Source organism: Dreissena polymorpha, chromosome 1 (assembly GCF_020536995.1).
Source record: "Dreissena polymorpha isolate Duluth1 chromosome 1, UMN_Dpol_1.0, whole genome shotgun sequence".
Classification (NCBI taxonomy): Eukaryota; Metazoa; Mollusca; class Bivalvia; order Myida; family Dreissenidae; genus Dreissena; species Dreissena polymorpha.
Window position 1 is genome coordinate 20401399 of NC_068355.1, and position 21159 is coordinate 20422557.

General features: G+C 37.4%; 1 protein-coding gene across 7 annotated transcripts in view; it reads right to left on the reverse strand.

Annotated features, from left to right (window-relative positions):
- Window positions 1-9654: 9654 nt before the first annotated feature.
- LOC127873585 (uncharacterized) overlaps window positions 9655-21159 on the reverse strand; it is a 44224-nt gene continuing 32719 nt past the window's right edge. For all 7 annotated transcript variants that reach the window (XM_052417466.1, XM_052417470.1, XM_052417491.1 and 4 more), the window contains exons 2-8: window positions 20640-20729; window positions 17631-17967; window positions 14998-15189; window positions 14149-14331; window positions 13527-13636; window positions 12262-13031; window positions 9655-11563 (exon numbers count right to left, since the gene is read on the reverse strand). In XM_052417466.1, the coding sequence (XP_052273426.1) occupies window positions 11229-11563; window positions 12262-13031; window positions 13527-13636; window positions 14149-14331; window positions 14998-15189; window positions 17631-17967; window positions 20640-20729 (2017 nt within the window). In that variant the 3' untranslated portion in view covers window positions 9655-11228. The remainder of the gene's footprint in view (window positions 11564-12261; window positions 13032-13526; window positions 13637-14148; window positions 14332-14997; window positions 15190-17630; window positions 17968-20639; window positions 20730-21159) is intronic.

The following is a 21159-nucleotide window of genomic DNA, read 5'->3' on the forward strand; positions in this document are numbered from 1 at the left end:
CTCTCACGAGACTGAGTTATTGGCGGATCTCGTGGGATAGATCTACCGGATGTTGACAAAATAGCCGAAATGATCGCTCTGGCCTGTCGCTAGTATTCCCCACTCATCAAGCGGTATACAACTCTGAAAGCCGCCTCAAATCAGCCGATTGAGCCGCTTAATCAAACGACACTAATCAGACAAAAATAATCAGACGACAATTATCAGACGACAATATGTTTTGATAGACGTCTTGAAGCGATGCTCATTAAAGGGAAACTAGAGAAAGACACGTCGTGACACGCTATATTGTGCGCCGTGGCGCTATTCATCAAAACGACGGATGACTCTTATCAATTTGTTAGAGAAGAGTTTTGAAAGCTATAAATCAAATTATTAATATGGTAATAGGATTGCGGCACTACTGACGTCGCTACCTTTGAAGCCATCCCCCTGTGGACGTGGTCGGTCTCGGCGTATAACTGCAAATGAACGTTTGGGGTTTACGGTAGAAGAAATCTTTCCAGAACGCGATTGACTTTCGTTAGAACTTAGGCGAAGTCGGAATCTAAAGCAAAAAGGTATGTTTATTATTTGTGTTCATGGCTCCATGTCGTTTACTATTATGTATAGTTCTTTTTATTTCGCATACAATTATTTTTTGTTACCGAAGCGTTTGTTCATATTTAATGATCGTGTATTTGTTTTAAATAACATTAACATAGTAATACAATGCATAATAATATCATAATGCTGATTATTGCTTTTCACCAATTGAACAAAATGCATATACATTTGTACAATAAGTTCAAAATATCCAGAAATAAGTGAGGTATAGTACTTGTTAAAGAATGAAATTCAGTGGTTTTAACCATAAGATGCAAACCACATTCATTGCCAAGTATCATTATTATGAAGTGACGTTCATGGTCCTTTTATCATAAAAGTATCTTCCGATGTGACTTTATTCTTAAATCAAAATACGTAAAGTCAACTATTTTGTTTATCTAAACCATTTACTTAAGGGCATAAACAGTGTATGCGTCCTAGGTTTCTAAGCAAAACTTTTACCGCGATATCTTGGGAATTTAAAACAGCGGCATCATTGAATGTCTATCAACATGAGCACATTTTATAAATTAAAGTGATCCAATATCTTTCCGACTGTTACATTTCAAATAATTATTTAACTAAGCTTTTAAAATACACGTACATTGGTATCTTTTACTTGCATCCCAGTATTGAACATACAAAAGGTCACTCCTGTTATATTATAATCTGAATATACTGTGCGTTAATAGAATGCACTTTTTAATTGATTTGGCATAATTTTATGTTTCCCCGCTAAAAATGTAGATGCTCTCAAAGGGTATCACGTCGATAATTACGGTCCTTGCGCAATGTCCTCTTAATTAATTGCTTTTCAATAGCATTAAGTATACCCTATACGTTGGCAAATAATTGTATGCTTTGATATACAGACAAAAAATAATTAAAAAGATTCCGCTCATAAATACTATTTATATTCGATCAATGTCAAAACGTATAGTGTATATTCTATCATATTGGTATCCCATGAATTAAGTTGTGAACATTTTAAAATGTGGATTGCACTTGTATTATTTTTCTATAATATCTATTTAATATTGGCATCGTGATGTTATTGTATATAAATTGAGGTGTAATTGCGCCTTTCTATTAAATTCTTAACGTCACATAAATACTAAAAATCAACGAATATCTCGCAAAAAATATGTTTATTAAAGTTCACCCATAAAAAATCCTCTATTTCAACGCTAGATGTAGTATTGAAACATAGATTTATCGAGAATCAAAATGCACGTTTTTATTTTTTTGTACGACAATATATTCAATTATAATTTGAATCCGGAAATTCACATGGAATATATCGTGACACACACAATAAAAACAAGCATTTTGTATCGCGTGAAGCAATTTTACCAGTCCACACATAGCGTTGAATTTGTTGCTATTTATATAAGGAACATTGATTTTTTTTTTATGTGTTGACTGTATTTTTCGAAATATTGTACGAAATATTCGTTGTTTTTGAGTGTTTATGGGCTTTTATTAGGTTTTATTTATTTATTAAAGGTTGTGCCGTGTTGTTAAAATACAATACTAGTATAAGGTACATAAGTAGTCTCGTTATAAATTTACATTTTAGTCCGTTTAAATGCCGCTATTGGCGTAGCATCAATAACTTTTTGCACAACTAACGACACGTTTTTTTTGGTTTTATCCCCACTCCAAATTAAAGGGTATGATATAATATATATAGACGTCTTTAAACGGGTATATATCTATAAACGTTTGTAAACGGGTATAATATAATATCTATAGACGTCTGTAAACAGGTATAATATAATCCATTTTATAAAAGAAGACTTTTTCAAATAACTTTTATATTATAAATAAATAAAGAAATTTTAAAATGTTTCATTGGAAAATGAACAAGACGGTGACTTTTTTTACTGGTTCGATCAATCCGTAAACATTTTAACGCGATGTTGATTTAACGGGAGAATAATTAGTTACACATTAATAATGAATAACTTACGTCCCATAAGACAAATAAACTGCGAATAAATGGCCATTGTTGTGAACCCAATTCATCAATTAAAAAAAACATGAACACACTATTGCACTTTTGTAATTTGTGCAAATTAATGTGACAAATGCATAATACGTTTGTGCTTGATAATTATTATACATTAGGGATTTATTTTTATAATATACCGAATCTTTATACATTGACATTGTGTTGTACTTCGCAGATGAATCGCATGAGCAAAACAATAACGATCCACCATGTTACAAACGGAGCCAGTTATTTATTGTAAAGAAAATGTTATATGCGGATGGATTTGGTCATGCATTTGAAAATCAGAGCTTTGTACAAATAAATAATTGTATTATACAGTGAGATTAAATGTTACGTTTTTTTACAATTTGAAACAAAAGTGTAACCGTTGAATGAACCAAGATTAGCCTGTACAGTCAGGGACGACACTTTCCGCTTTTATGGTATTTTTAGTTTTAATTATGTCCCTCTTTACCGAAAATCAAGTTAAGGTGGAAAGTGTCGGCCCTGATTAGCCTGTGCGGATTGCACAGGCTAATCTGGGCCGACACTTTACGCCTATGCATTAAGTCCATTTTTCTCAGAACGCGGCTCTTTTTTATTCAAGAACGAGATTATATTAACACCACAGTTTCTTTTTCTTATACAGATGACGAAGGTCCCATGTATAGCCATCTTCCTCGCGACGCTGGTGATCGTCTCTTACGGAGAGAACGGTTACAGCCGGCTGGTGCAACAGAAGCCTCTGCTATTTGGCCGGCGCGGCATGTCCCCGAACATGAACAGCCTTTTCTTCGGGAAGCGCGCGTCGGCGCCGACGGCGGCAGATCTACAGCTGGCGTACGACGACGACGAGATGTGTTCCCTGTGCAGAATGGTGCAACCGACGTGCCGGCAGTGTTATAAAGACGAGTTTATAGCCATGGGAATGGAGGAAGAGAAGCGCAAATAGAAATGTATGTGAGTCACGCTCTTTTGAGAAAAGGGTGTTTAATGAATGTGCATAAATTTCATCAATGATTAGCCTGTGCAGTCCACACCGGCAAATGAAGTACGACACTTTTCCCATTGACTGGATTTTCATTAACAATAGACTTCTTTGAAACGAAAAATAAAAAAAGCGGAAAGTGTCGTCCCTTATTCGGGACTACACTTTACGGACATGCATTATGTCCTCTTTTACACAGAGCGAAGCTGAAAGATATTTTATGTTTGTTAACCATGATTTTGTACCGGTTGCGTTAACATGTTAATCTTTTCACTTATAACACATTTTGCCGCATAAAATTCTTTTCGTTTGCGGTGTGCATTTAATATACACTTTCTTGTTGATTTGAACGTAATATACTTTCTCTATTTACTCCAGTGACATCACCAGCTTGTATAGAAGCTTCTCTGATAACAAGATGAAGTAATCAATAAATAATAGTCGTATTATATATATGTTTTTTTCAGGTGCAAAAATTATAGACGGTGTCGTACAGGGACAAGCAGTGCTATTTTACGTCAGCTCATTAGAAACTCTTCAAAAATGTAAACTTCCATTAGTATAGGCATTAAGTCTTTATCTGTGATTGTTGCAACTATATTTATAACTATATTTAATTCAGACGTGTGTAGTGAGCAAATATAATATTAAAAGTTGTTTCAGCAAGTAACAAACATATTTTTCTTAATATATCATCGCATTACATTGCATATTCAATTGTTCAAACAAAATCCCAAATTTCAAAAATGTTTATAAAAAATAAACATACAAAATAACATTTTTTACCAATTATAACAACGTAAGATAATTGGTTTCGTTTTCAAGAAATTGTTAATATATCAGCTACGGTGTATGACTAATTATTGAAAATGAAAGCTGAAAGTATCATTTTTATTGACGGAATGGACATGCATAATATTAATAATCCTCGATATCGGAAAACCTGTTTATACTGCATGTGCTTAAAGTGCTGCACATAAATACCAAGGACGACATAGTCCGCCCAAACTGGATTTTTGTTTTGAAGAGACCTCATTCAAACGAAAACTTCCATACTAGCAGAACGTTTCGAAACTGTTAAGCTTGTGTATACTGCAAGAGCTAAAATAGGACGACACTTTTCCTACATGCATCAAGCTCAGTTCTCCAAAAACGCGTCTAAAATAAAATTGTCGTGATGTTCGGGATCGTGACTTTGTTTACCAAATTCTATTATAATATGTAATTATTCCGTATTTTTATATGGGTGTATTTATCATGGCTCTATTTCTATTTTATTCACATTTAATTAAATGAAAATCTACATCTACTACGAGTGATCTGGGACAAGTTGATTACTAAATTGCGATGTGTTTTAATTCTTACCAACGTTTCGGTATTGCATAACGTGTATGTCAGTAACAAATACTGTATAATGTACTGTATAATGTACTGTATAATACTGTATAATGTACTGTATAATACTGTATAATGTACTATATAATACTGTATAATGTACTGTATAATACTGTATAATGTACTGTATAATACTGTATAATGTACTGTATAATACTGTATAATGTACTGTATAATACTGTATAATGTACTGTATAATACTGTATAATGTGAGCCTCGTTCTGTAAAAACTGGGCTTAATGCATGTGCGTGAAGCGTCCTCCCAGATTAGCCTCTGAAGTCCACACTGGCTAATCATGGACGACACATCCCACCTAAAGCAGAGTTTAGTTTACTAGAACTGACTTTCTTCCTTCGAAAAAAATTCATTAAGCTGAATATATTTTCCAAATAAGCCTACTCGGAGTACACAGTCTTATGCGGGTCGATACTTCACGCACGTATCAAGTCCGATCTTTCTAGAGCCAAGCTCCATTTATTATTTAAAGTTATATATTGTATTATGGGTTTCGCAACCGTTGTTTATTGTTGGTGTTTTCACTTCATATACACATATATTTGTTAATGCAGCATCAAATACTTAAACAATATCCCGGAAAGAGAAAAATAATGCATTTGAATATCAACTGTACTTTCGTTTTGACAAATGACGACAGAAATGATTCAATTTACGAGTTGAATCTAAATGTAGTTTTAGTGCAGATTCTTTCGTACGGCACAAAGAAACTTTTTTGTTTTACGGATTATTTCGGCTTAGAGGACTCACCGGTCATGTAAAATATCGAACATAATATATATATATATTTTTATAAAAACTGGTAGCAAGATGGGTTGCAGATTATTAGTCAGTAACCACATTTTAACTAACTCTTTTGACCTGTCAATTCTTTTCAGCTCAATTTAACAGTGAAAAATGCCCATAATATCACTTTAATGAATGTGCAAACAAAACGATACAATTGGAACAATTAAATTAAATTGTATTATAAAGAAAAAAGCGTTAAATATACAATTTTGCTTTTGCATGGAATCCTTGGACACAAACAAGAACCCGCTTCAGGTAAAACGAAGTCTTTAATCATTATTAAAGGCGTTGAAACACTTGCCCTTTGTTGTAATACGTATTTTATTCAATGCGATTGATGATTGTGCTTAAACAAACCACTTAGTTTATATATATTCACGAAGCCATTTTTTATGGAACGCCAAAACTGCCTTTTGTTGTTAAGTTGACATTATGTTGGGTTAAGTTAGGATTATGTTGGGTTAAAGTGACATTATGTTGGGTAAAGTTGGCATTCTGTTTGGTTAAAGTGACATTATGTTGGGTTAAGTTGGTATTATGTTGGGTTAAGGTGACATTATGTTCGGTTATGTTGGCATTCTGTTGGGTTGAGTTAGCATTATGTTCGGTTAAGATGACATTATGTTAGGTTAAGTTCGCATTATGTTCGGTTAAGTTGGCATTATGTTGAGTTCAGTTGACATAATGTTAGTTTTAGTTCATATTATGTGGGCTAAGTTAACATTATGTTTGGTTAAGTTGACATCATGTTCGGTTGTCATAACGTTATGTCCGGTTCATTCGGATTTTTTTTACGAAATCTGTGTCTATCTCCAATCGTATTCAACCCGAGACGGTTTAGTTCCATCCCGGTTTGCTTACGCCGGTCGACCGGCGAGAACCGGGATGATTCTTAGATGGTTATGCTCCCCCAAAATTTATTATGGGGGAGCATATAGTCGCCGCTTCGTCTGTCCGTCCGTGTGTCCGTGTGTCCGTCCGTGCACAATTTTTGTCCGGGCTATTTCTCAGCAACTAATGACCGGATTTCAATGACACTTTATGGGAAGCTTCACTACAAATTGGAGATGTGCATATTATCAGCGGGTTCTGGTCGGATGATTTTTCACAGAGTTATGGCCCTTTGAAATTTTTGAAATTTTCCATTAACTGTACATAAAGTGCAATTCTTGTCCGGGCTATTTCTCAGCAACTATTGACCGGAATTCAATGAAACTTTATGGGAAGCTTCACTATCAAGAGGAGATGTGCATATTATCAGCGGGTTCTGGTCGGATGATTTCTCACAGAGTTATGGCCCTTTGAAATTTTCTACAAAAAATTCTTGTCCCCCCAACTACTGTGCCCTTAAGACGTTTCCTTTTATTTGAATATATAGTGCAATATTGCGACAAAAAAACTTTGGGAAGCATCACCCGTCTCCGACGGTTTCTTGTTTTTTTTAACGCGGTCACACTTTTTCCCGGTGCCGCCCTTGTTCAAGCCGGTCAACAACCCGACAGAGTCCCGGTCAACCCCGGACTAGCTACGGTTTATCCCGGTGAAGCCCCGGCAGAGCCCCAGTTGTCGCCGGTAATGCCCTAGTGGGGCTCTAGCGAAAGCCGGAAGCGTCCCGGCAGAGCCCCGATATACCGTAACTCCACCGGCACTCACCGTTGCTATGCCGGTATCAGACCCCAGCAGAGCTACGGCAACGCCCCGGATGAACCCCGGTCGTCGCCGGTAAAGCCCAGGCGGAGCCCCGGTGAATGACGGTGGCGTCCCGGCAGAGCGCCGGTTTACCGATGCAACGTAGCTATACTGGGACTCTGACGGCGCTTCACCGGGGCAACACCGGCGACAACCGCGGCGTTGCCGTAGCTCTGTCGGGGTCTTTATGGGCCCCGGTGGAGCTACGTTGCCGTCCCGGTTGTTACCGGTGCCGTCCCGGTTGTTGCCGGTGCCGCGTCGGTTGTTACCGCCCCTACCCGGTGACTCCTGGTTGATCCCGGAGGTATTAATTTTTTAATACTTTCCCGGTGGAGCCCCGGTTGTTCCCTGTCGTCCCCGGTTCATCCCGGTGGTCCCCGGCGGATCCCCGGTTCATCCCGGTAGAGCCCGACATCATAGTGAGACTGGGCCTTTAGTTTTGATACCGTTTCGTCGTCAATTTTTCATTGCAGAAATTTGCAAGTATATCAGAAAGCCCTATCTCTATTAGCGCACGTGTGAGTCGATCCGCCATTTTAAGACTACTGTACCGAGGAGATCCGAATACACCGAACATAACGTAATGACGACCGAACATGATTGCAACTTAACCGAATATGATGTAAACTTAACCCAACATAATGTAAACTGAACCTAACATAATATCAACTGAACCCAACATAATGTCAACTTAACCGAACATAATGCCACCTTAATCGAATATAATGCCAACCTAACCCAACATAATGTCAACTTAACCGAACATAATGCCAACTTAACCAAACATAATGGCAACTTAACCGAAAATAATAGCAACTTAACCCAACATAATGTCACCGTAACCCAACATAATGCCAACTTAACCCAACATAATGTCAACTTAACCAAACATACTGCGAACTTAACCCAGTATAATGTCAACTTAACCAAACATAATGTCATCTTAACACAACATAATGCCACCTTAATCCAACACATTGTTAAATTAACCAAACGCAATGTCACCTTAACCTAACATAATCTCAAATAAACCGAACATAATGCCAACCACGGAGCGTATATTATCTAGAGTCCGTGTGCCAACTTAACCCAACATAATGTTTCCCTAACCCAGAATAATGTCAGATGAATCCAACATAATGTAAACTTAACCCAACAGAATGTCAACTTAACCCAACATTTCAGTCTTGTTCAACGAAAGGCAGTTTTGGCGTTCCATAATTTGCCTTTGTTGATGATAATGAATGCTTCCTTTTAGAGTCGTCACAATTTAGCTTGAGAATATATCCATTTAACTTAACTGTGAACACCCCGCCCGTTTTTTGTAAGTCGGTATTAACCGTTGTATTAATGACCCGTTGACGTGTCCACATATGTAAATAGTGTTGAAATATTGAATAATCTTGTTAAAAAAACATGAATTGTGTTGTTTATATTACAACATGAAGACGTGGTTAATTTTTTGAGTTCGATGAATAGAAATCAAAACAGGACTTCCCTGTCGATAGGTGTCTTCATTAACACATTTGTTTCATTTGTTTGTTGATGTTCTCTTGCGTCTTACATCATTCGGCCCGTCGACAGGTTATGCTTTTAATTTTACAACCATTTGCAGCCTTTTTCTGATTCAAACAGAACAATCACTTGTTAGTTTCTGGCGTTTGTACCTCCACTAAGTACAGGTAAATCAACTTTCCAGTGAAAAGTATGAGTAAGTTAGCTGATCGTCATATGGATGAAATAATGTTGAATATTGCGAACTGTAGAAAATGGCACAAATGAATTATCAAATGGTTTTGTTCAAGACAGAATTATATGAGCCAAGATCTGGAAAATCCGGGCTTAATAAATATGCGAAAAGTGCCGTCCCAGACTAGCCTTTGCAGTTTGCACACGCCAATTCGGCATTAAAGTTTCCGCATTTATGGATTTTTTGGCTTCAATGTGCGGATAGAACAGACTAATCTGGGACGAAACGTATTTTTAGATATTAAGCCCAGTTTTTCCAGACCACGGCTTAAGTCTAACGTATATTAATCAGAGCAGCTTTGCCTGCAGGTTAACTCAATCCAGCATAATACTATCGGCCCGAGTTATATTTACTCGTACTGTTTTCACACATGCATAACACGAACTGTCTTCAACTCTCGCTCATACACTCGAAGACGCAAAAGAAACCGCAGACACGTCTCGAATATGTGTAATAATTTATTTCATATTTGTAATAATAAGCAAAAAATAAATATATTCAACAAAATCATCACATTCTAAATTAAGGACAGGTAATTTATAGAACCAGATAGAAAACACGACAGAATAAATGCAACTGTTTAAGAGATAACGCATGATGTAACACAAATAATTCGGGTCGATCAATACAAAGCGGTTCAACTATTCGATCAGAAAACATCGATGTATTCAAACAGGAGGAGGCTTTTGCGGTCACAGCGGATGAAAATGAGCGGCAGTTTTACCCATTAATGTCTAGCGTCTAGAAAAAAGGCCTTAGCAAACAGCGTAGACCCAGATGAGACGCCGCATGATGCGGCGTCTCACCAGGGTCTGCGCTGTTTGCTTAAAGGAATTTCTGTAAAAATATTCTAAATATAGATATAAATATACTAGACATCCATAATTTTGGAAATAAATTGATCCAATTTAGAAGGATGGGAGAGTCCACTAGGCATAAATGGGTTAATGGTTGATGGCACGGTGATACACGTCAAACCAAACAAGTCTTATACAACACGGATATAAGTGTGTTAAATGAAGCAGATGTAAATGAGCGATGTACATATATTGCAATAAAGGGCATATGGCCAACGAAGTGAACATAGAAACAATTTTAGGACATCGTTGTAAATAAAAATGCTGGTTCTGAACATTTAATAAACGTTCCAAAATACTGAATATAAATAAAACACAAATCCAAAAAGGTTAAATCGGTCAATGTTACGAACGCAGATGCATCGTTAAGCCGGCAGTTTATATTTGTACTGGGTGTGCCATGCGAAATAAAATAACATTAGTTATCATACCTCATTAGAATTGACGTGATTGGTTTTACGTTTGTTCTGTTTTGCGAATATTTCGTTTATTGTATTCGTACAATATGAATACAAGGTTAGTGGTGCATGTAGCTACGTTTATTTAGGGAGGCGGAAAACGACAACGGGCGAGGCATGGTATGGTATTGCGCAAGGGGGGGGGGGGTTAGAGGGTTAGGGTTAGGGTTAGGGTTAGTGTTAGGGGTCGGGTTAGGGTTTGGGTTAGCCTAAACCCAACCCTAACCCTAACCCGACCCTTAACCCTAACCCTCACCCTAACCTTTTTTGGGGTTATCACCCCTGACCATGCCTCGCCCGTTGTAGTTTTCCGCCTCCCGTTTATTAAGCGATGCATCAGCACCCTGGCATGTAGTTCACGTGTTCGTGCCACGCAAACAAACTTATCGGTATTCGACACCTGTCTGGTATTTTATTTTCTTATTTTTCTAATATCTTTTTGGAACAGTAACACAGTCAAACGTCCGGAAAAACATGATAACAAATAACGTCGAGAATATCAACGAACTAACGTAATTGTACTTCGCATTTCAGCGTTATATCAGCAATTCCGAAATAAATTTAAGTTTAACATATGATATGTTATTTCGAAAATGTACGCCTGATGATGGCAGCTCAAATTATACCAAGGGATTAGTTTCGACAATGTATGTCTATAGATGGGATAACATCCGCTAATTAAAAACATAGTGGTCATCTTCGTCAAGACTGCGCGAAGCATTCCAACGTAACGTCTTTGTTTTCCCGATGCTTCTCCTGAATCACCGTCGCGATGTCGCCGCGACCCATGTCGCGTAACGCCATCGACAGGACGTTCACTGCACCGTCCTTTTTGTCCTTCTGTTGACGTTTCCAGTAGAGCAGTATCTTGTAGGTAACGTCAACCATTCCCAGGCCGTTTGATATGGCGTCGAATCCCAGGCCGGTGATTGTGCTGTCCGGAAGGTCCAAATGCACGGCCAGGGTGAGTCCTTCCGGTACTAGACGCGATATCGTCATCAGGCTTTTTCCCGAGAGGATTCTCGACTCTTTTTCCACTGGAATAGAGAGTAATGTCTTACAGAAAAATGTAAAATAGTAGCCTTGGCATAAGGGCATTTTAAAATACAAAGTTGATGTGATCAATTTGTGTTCTATTTTTCTTGGCCGTCAGAGATGGAGAAGTTTGCCCTCTTACTTCAATACAATTACAGCGAGTTAAAACTTACAATACTTTCATCATCGTCATAGTCAAATTTTATTTAACTACACATACAACAAACATGGGTTTTGGGATTCGGACATTAATATAAATTCAACACGACAGGGCGCTAATGAATAGCTTGCATAAACGTATCTTTTTGGTATTAAATAAAATAATTTTTCACCGATTGAAATTAGTTCAAAACACACTATTTATTACTACCACGGTTTAAGTTGCAAGTTTTCAAGTTCGAAAATTACCGAAGCAAACTGCAACAACTGACAATAATTGGTTTTCGTATGAAAAAAAAACACAGAGGCAAACTGCAAGAAATTACAAAAAATGTTGTTCGTATGATGAAGAACACAGAGTCAACTTGCAAGAACAGACAAATGATTGGTTTTCGTATGATAAAAACACAGAGGTAAACTGCAAGAACTTACAAATGATTGGTTTTCGTATGATAAAATTGCAAGAGCAAAATAAAAGAATTTACAAATGATTTGTTTTCGTATGATACAAAAAACATAGAGGTAAACTGCAAGAACTTACAGATGATTGGTTTTCTGCTTGTCCTCATAAGACGCTCCATAACGGTCGGTGGGATTGGTTTGAACTTCGGTATAAACGGCTCATCCTTTTTCTCCTCTTTGTTTAACGCCAGGTCGAAGTTGAACTTCGGTTTCTCTTTCTCAGGTTTAGGTTCCTCCGGTACGAATTCCGGTTTGAAGTACGCGCGCACCGTGTCTTCCGGTATGTCCACCGAGAATTTCATCGGTGAGGCAAACTTTGCCTCTTGGCCCGGAGTTTCGTACGGCGAGAAAGTTACCACTCCAAAGAGGTCTTTCTCCTCGTTGTTTTTCGGTTCTATCACAAATCTTCTATAACTCTCTGGTAGGTATTTAAAGAATTGCAAATCCTTGTTTTCCATATAATCACTATCGAAGCTACACCGGATATCGTCTTTTATATCAAAACCCCAGCGCATTCCGTCGAAGATTTCAAAACCATTAACTTCTGGTGTTTTTGACTTAATCGAAACCGGTGGTGGCCGCCGGGACGGCACTCCCGACGGTTTGACATTGTCCTCTTTTTGAATCACAGATTTGTCTATTAATGAAAAACCTTTGTCCTTTCGTTCGGAAACCTTGCTCTCTTTGCGTGAAATTGAGCACAGTTCTAGCAAAATAATCCAGCACTTTTCCTGTAGACTTATAAACACCAAGATTTCCCCCATCTCTTTGCTTAGACGTCCTTCTAGCACGGTTATGGATCTGTGAAGTGCGGTTTTGCGTTCAGGTTTTGATAGCGCGACACAAAAACTGAAAAAAGCAAATCACATACATTTTCAGTTCCTTATTAAACTATTATTGGTCAAGTGTGTTGTTGTTTCGAACACATGACATAATGAATAAGGTATCTGATAGTAAGACATTAGCACCAAACATGTTTATGTCATAAGTGCAATTTTAAAATAATATCTTATTTAACCGATAATAAATATAGTATGAATTTATATTTCCATGGTTTATTTACAAGAAAAATAAAAAAAACATCGTTCTGTGAAAACTGTGCTTAACGCATTTGCGTGAAGTATTGTCCAATATAAGCCTGTGCATTCCACACATACTTATCACGGGAAACCCTTTTCACTTGTATGGAATTGTTCGTTTATAGGAAGTTCCGAAAATCTAGACGAGACGGATAGTACTGTCCCCGATAAGCCTGTGCAAACTGCACACACTAATCAAGGACGACAGTTTAAGCCCGGTTTTCCCATAACGAGTCTCATATAACGGAGAAAGACAATTGCTTACGTTGATAACGTTTTTACGTCGAACGTCACTGTGGTTTTCGTGAATTTATAGGCCGAATCCAGGAAAATCCAACCCTTCTCGGTTTTCTGGAGTACGGCAATGTCGTCTGTCTGTTGAGGGATAATAGTTTGCATGAATTTCATATAACAACTCTCAATGTAAGGCAGTACACATGGCTTTTTTTTTTAAACTGAACGTTCGAAGTTAATAGCAGATTTGTATTGTCAAACACATTTCAAAGTGTTAAACAGTTTTACATTCATTAAGAAGTGGTTATACCGGTAAGAGTAATATTTGTATTTAGCACGTGCATACTTGATATTTAGTAGTGTTCATTAGTGTCCGCTCCCGCTGGCGCTTTAATGAAGTTTCATTGTATTTCTATATTTATAAATATATTGTTTCTTGCCGCGTTGGGTAATGGATTGTAGTTCAATTTATTATTTTTAAACTATTTTTTGTCCATTGCATTGAACTTAAAATCAGTAATTGGTGTCACAGGGGGATCTAAACAACTCCCCCACGGTGGCGATAGAACCAATAACCTCCCGGTTCCAATAGGGACACCATATCCTAAACGTCACGGCGACCCATTGAAGTTTACGGTGTTCGCAATACTTGCCTTTTTCTCCTCACTCTCCTCGAATCTCGCCGGGAGCGGAAGTTTCACCGTCACGGGCCGCTTGAAGGTCAACGGAAACTCCGGAAGTGCGTCAATGAATTCTGACGTCTCAAGCAACTCGTTCGTCTCGTGCGGGAAGTTTTGTTTTGCCAGTTGTACCTTTTCTGGGGAAATTGGATTTATCTGGAAAAATATGTGCATAAAGTAGCAGAATATCTTTCTATGCTGAAATGTAAACAACTGATTCTTACTAAAAACGTGATATATGTTTTGCTTACACAAAAGCAAGTAAGGCAACATTTATGATAATGTCAAAAACATGCTCTCTGGAACATTTAATTTTTGAACTATACTTAATGAATTAAGAAAAGAGAGAAATTTGCATGATATTGTGTCTATACTTAGACACCGCACATACTGAACAAGAAATACATTAAACACCATCGACTAAGATTTTCCCAACTCGATCTTGAAAAAACAAACAAAACCTTTTTGTTAAAAAGCAAGAAATGCAACAGTCTTAACAAAAGTTTTTCTATTTTCTTTTCTAAATTGGTTCAGTGGAAAGAAGTTCAGAAATGTGTGAATTGGTCTACTAGAATTCAAAACCCACAATAAAGATATACAAATAATATAAGCACAGGGTTATCATGGACGACTCGTTCGGCTTTTATGGCATTTTTCGTTTGCAGAAAGTCTCTTCTTTGCGGAAATCAAGTTGAGGCGGAAGTGTCGTCCCTGATTGACATGCGCAGACAGTGACTTCACAGGTGTTTCAGGGACGATACTTCACGCACGCACATAGCCTTCCAGAGCGAGGCACAATCATACATAGATGAAAACGCATACCTGTATGGTACATTGGAAGTTCTTATCGCTGGTTTTCTTCGGGAAGCGAATGCTGATATACTTGCTGAGCCTCGAGTTGTAGAGGCAGCCCTGGGTGGTGACCTCGAACACCTCCTTCTTAGGGGTGAAAGTCACGACGAAGATTCCGAGGCGGTCGATCTCCAGCTCGACACACGGAGCCTTATTGCCATCCTGAGGAGTGGGGAAAGAGTAAGTTTAAAATATGAGTCTCGTTCTGGGAAAGCCGGGCTTAATGCTTTACTTCAAGATAGGATCATTTGTGTCTTGTTCTGTGAAAGCTGGTCATAATGCATGTGCGTAACGTGTGGTCCCAGATTAGCCTGTGCAGTCCGCACATGCTAATCAGGGACGACACTTTCCGCTTTTATGGTATTTTTAGTTTCAAGGAAGTCCCTCCTTACCGAAAATCAAGTTTAGGCGGAAAGTGTCGCCCCTGATTAGCCTGTGCGGACTGCACAGGCTAATCTGGGACGACACTTTACGCACATGCATCAGCTTTCACAGAACAAGACACATTTGTAATGTAAAAGTATGAGCCGCATTCTTAGAAAACTGTGCTAAGTTCGCACAGGCTAATTATGAACGACACTTTCCGCCTTTCTTGTATTTTTTTATAAATTAAAGTAGGTCTCCAGTTTAGTCGGAAAGTGTCGTCTATGATTAGCCTATGCGAACTGCACAGGCTAATCTGGGACGATACTTAACGCATATGCATCTAGTACTGTTTCACAGAGCGCGACTCATATGTATATAATACAGTATATCATACAGTAACTAATGATGCAATTATTGGTTAACCGTCCTTGAGGTTGGGATGGAATGCGGACACTAATAAATTACTCGTGATCATTATACTATGCTATAATTGGTTCGAATTATCCAAAGGCATCTTTCGTAGTTTGCAAGCAATTTTCAATAATGACAATTGACTTGGGTGGAGCGACAAAGTTAGATCAAAATGAGTAGATACAATTAAATCGCCAGTGATAAACGGTGTTAAGCGAAAAAAACAGCCAGGAACTGAACATATAACTTTTATTACATATCGTCAAGCATCGTGTCCACCTTGAAATATCTTAAGAGTTAATAACTATTCTTCGTATTTAAATGTAGATTTAATTGTCGGTTAATAACATATGTAGTTATATTTTACCCATTTTATTCAACGTGTTGGCGATTCATTAACATCATGTGTAAAGCAGCACTGACTTTTATTAGCCTATGCGAGTAACACATGCTTATAAGGGACGACACTTTCCACCTTAACTGGGGGTTTGCTTAGGAGAGTCTTCATGTGAACGAAAAAATACCATAAAGCGGAAAGTGTCGTCCCTTATTAGTCTAAGCGGACTTCGTCGGCTAATCTGGGACGACACTTTACGTACATGCATTAAACCCCATTTTCCCAGAGCGAGTCTCATAGCTATATTCGTGTATATCCTGGGATATGATCAACTGGGATATGATCTACTGGGATATGTCCTGGGATTTGATCTACTGGAATATGATCTACTGGGATATGTCCTGGAATATGATCTACTGGGATATGATCTACTGGGATATGATCTACTGGGATATGCCCTGGGATATGATCTACTAGGATATGTCCTGGGATATGATCTACTGGGATATGATCTACTGGGATATGTCCCGGGATATGATCTACTGGGATATGATCTACTGGGATATGTCCTGGGATATGATCTACTGAAATATGATCTACTGGGATATGTCCTGGGATATGATCTACTGGGATATGATCTACTAGGATATGTCCTGGGATATGATCTACTGGGATATGATCTACTGGGATATGTCCTGGGATATGATCTACTGGGATATGTCCTGGGATATGATCTACTGGGATATGTCCTGTGATATCATCTACTCGTTAAAATTAAGCACACAAAGGATCACATAACTCACATGCAGCGTTATTCGCCTTATTAGATTTCAAATCCGAAACGTAAGCGTACCATAATATTGAGGCATTATTTTACAAACTACAGGGGGCTTCCTTGCCTTACCCCCTTATACACACGTCTTATTTTCAACAGTGGAACAATTCAATCATATTTAATCAAGCGGGACTATCTTTGTAGCATTTATGGCCGTTTCATTGTCGTTATTTCAATTAAGCCGTAACCTTTAAATTGAGTTTTAAACTTTCGAATAAATCAAAGGCGTTTATACAGTCCACAAATACTAAATAATACCGTGGTGAGATTGGTATGCATATATTTCATTCAAAATTAAATAGTACCGTAGAATTTGCTGCGTGACTGTATTAAATTAGTAACCGTTTTGTAATTTAATGACTGTTACACTACGTCACGTTTTTACAACGTAGTTTCACTATTTGTTTTGCACACAAATCACACGCAATTTTCTTAATAAGCACACTTCAATTTTTAACATGAGGAAAATATTCATCGAAGTCATATCCAATTTTATCTAGAGATCGCAAGCAATAATAAATAAAACATTTTCTCTTTTAGTAAACACTAAAGATGTTAAAAAATGACATTAGAAAACTGTCCATATAAGTGACATTATATTCTATCTACAGATTGCAAATAAACATTTTCCATAACTGTATACACTTAACTAACCTTTTTCAAAAATCCAACATTCACCCACTCGTGTTCGTCTTTCCACTTGCCCTTGACATTTATTTCCGAGTGTTCAGTATCGATGGCGTAAAAAGGTATCTGTATGACGACTGCCTTTTTCAGAATGGCGACGGTGGAGGAGAACTGGAATATCTCCGAGGTGAGGTGCTCGTACACCGGAAGTACCGGCGTGAACTTCCACCTCTGGGCGGGCGGCGCCACCTCGCACGTGATGCTGTCCTTCTTGTTGAAAACGCCATCGGGCACCATCAGCTTGGCGCCCAGCGGGAGGCCGAAGTTGCCGCCCTTTTTGCCGGGCGTATAGCTTACCTTTAAACTGAAAATGATTAATAATACAACAAATGCTATTACACTGCAAATGATGAAAACACGTGTGATTCTGAACTGAACATGATTACAATCAACGTAAGCTGTTCAACTGAAAATGATTGATAAGTAATGTATTCATCTGAACTGATTGATAAGTAATGTATTCATCTGAACTGATTGATAAGTAATGTATTCATCTGAACTGATGGATAAGTAATGTATTCATCTGAACTGATTGATAAGTAATGTATTCATCTGAACTGATTGATAAGTAATGTATTCATCTGAACTGATTGATAAGTAATGTATTCATCTGAACTGATTGATAAGTAATGTATTCATCTGAACTGATTGATAAGTAATGTATTCATCTGGACTGATTGATAAGTAATGAATTCTTCTGAACTGATTGATAAGTAATGTATTCATCTGAACTGATTGATAAGTAATGTATTCATCTGGACTGATTGATAAGTAATGTATTCATCTGAAAATGATTGATAAGTAATGTATTCATCTGAACTGATTGATAAGTAATGTATTCATCTGAACTGATTGATAAGTAATGTATTCATCTGAAAATGATTGATAAGTTATGTATTCATCTGAAAATGATTGATAAGTAATGTATTCATCTGAACTTATTGATAAGTAATGTATTCATCTGAACTTATTGATAAGTAATGTATTCATCTGAACTTATTGATAAGTAATGTATTCATCTGAAAATGATTGATAAGTAATGTATTCATCTGAAAATGATTGATAAGTTATGTATTTTTCTTAACTGATTGATGGGTTATGTATTTTTCTGAACTGATTGATCAATTATGTATTCTTCTGAAGTGATTGATAAGCTATGTATTTTTCTGAACTTATTGATAAGTTATGTATTTTTCTGAATGGCTTGATAAGTTATGTTATTTTCTGAACTGATTGATATGTTATGTATTCTTCTGAACTGATTGATAAGTTATGTGTTTTTCTGAACTAAACATGATACAAAAGCATTCGTTTGAAAGGAAAATGATACAAAAAACGTATGCCTTTGAACGAACAATATTCAACAGCAAACGTATTTGCCACTGAACTAATATGTCAAAGACCAAAACATTAACGTGAACATTACTATGTGGTGTAATACATATATCGAGGGTTTATCAGAATGGATAAATTAAAAACACAAAAAGCATCATATTAGGATTTAAGACCTATGATTTTCAACAAATGCATGTGTTATCATACCCTTTACACTGGTTCTGCACATTAAGGTGTAAAACATCCATTCGAATTTGCACCATCACGGCGATTGATTTTCCCTCACATTTAATGTGTGTTGAATCTTCATTTATCACATTAAAATATGACTAATATTCTCAAAAGTCCAATTTTTCTCATTGCTGTTATATAAACCTTAATTAAGTCGTGACTAGTTTAGATATGGATGTCATTCTGTTAAAATTGGCAACGGCTGTGTGTTAACTAGCGATCAACTATAACAGGCATATTATATTCAAGGGCTTCTTTACACTCAATCAAACATGTTTAAAAGATATCAAACCAAATATTTAAAGACTGTAGGTAACATAAGTTTGCACGGACCATTAGTGATAAAACAAAGATGTGTGCACATTTGAATTCGAATATTTCCTCATAAAAGAGGTTCCTTTACAGTTGCGTGCGAATATATATTTGCAGTGTAAACATACGCAATCAGGGGTATTGTCTTTGTAAATATTGCTCTCGAGTACGAGCTTTTTATTCATCGTATTGAAAGTTTGCACGAAATCATACCGAACTTCATAACGGTATCATAGAAGGCGCACAAAGTGAAATGTTTCGAGTTTAATCTTGTGCGCAATGATTTCCGATTTGATTTGATTTGTAAGTTGATATGACACGTGGCTATTGATTTAAATATTTAAAAATAAAATACAATTACAACATGTATTTTAAATGGTCATATATATAAGTGTTTAAAGTACAGGGACTATAGATATATTTCGCCTGCTCGTACGTGATTTACTGCTGAAACACGAATCGGAATGGAGTAAATCGTAACAAGCCTACGGCTTATAATGCATTCGCGGCAGTTCAAATCGATTTAAAATAACGAAACAAAACAACAGCACCAATAACAGCAACAACGTTTTCACGTGAATTACTGTGCGCATTTTGAAAACGGACTGAGCAGTGTCACAAGTAGCATTTATGCGCGACAAAAAATATGCATTTTAACTAATGAAACATCGATGAAAACACAAACAGCGAACATGAATTAATTTGACATACTGTGCGTCTGTATTTGACACATTTCAGATACCAGATTTAAGTGTGTCTAAAGAAGCACATGGCTTTCAGGGCTTTCGACGAGCAGACTATTTAAAACCGTGTCACACTCAGAAGCAAAGTAAAAATGGCTATATGCAACCAGCATAAAACCAGAACAAGCTACGAGTTACTCGAAGTCTGTTCAGGATTAATGCGGTTTGCTGCTCATAAGTATCAGATGGTTGGAAATGAAGCCTTTTCAGTTTAAGTTTATTAAGAAAGCTAATAAATTCAAATAAATGTTGCAGTGGAATACAAACGCATCAAAATGTGTATCTGATTGGAAAGGGTTAAACTAACGAACCAACACCAAACAACAACAGTAACACTGTGTGTCACGTGACTTACTGCGCGTCGTCCTCCAGGATTGGCCTGTCCGTGTTCACCGAGACGTTCCACGTGTTGTCCTTCCTCATGCTCGAGTCACTGTCCTCGGACCTGCAGACAGAAATTACACGTAGCGTAAGAATTGGCACTTGCAGTTAGAAATTACACGTGCTGTCGGGAACAGTTTTTTTTAAAAATAATGCAAGAAAAGTAACATGATGAAAAGGTCCGACGGCATGCGAAACATATATGTGTGTTTAAAAAATAAAAATCCGAGAAACGATATTTGTTGTCAGAGGACTCAAGGCCCAGTTTGAGCATTCTTTTTATGAAGCCCCCCTCCCCCAAAATCACGTGTTTTATATCCCTATGGACCGGCCGATCGCTGTGGTTACGGTGTTACGAAGTCCTATCAGCGATAAGCAATACACATATATAATACATGTTTATGCAACGCCCCATTCGTAAGACGGATAACCTTGGTACAATTAAATAAATGCATCAAATGCGGCACTTAAAGACTCAGGGTGCCACTGGAACG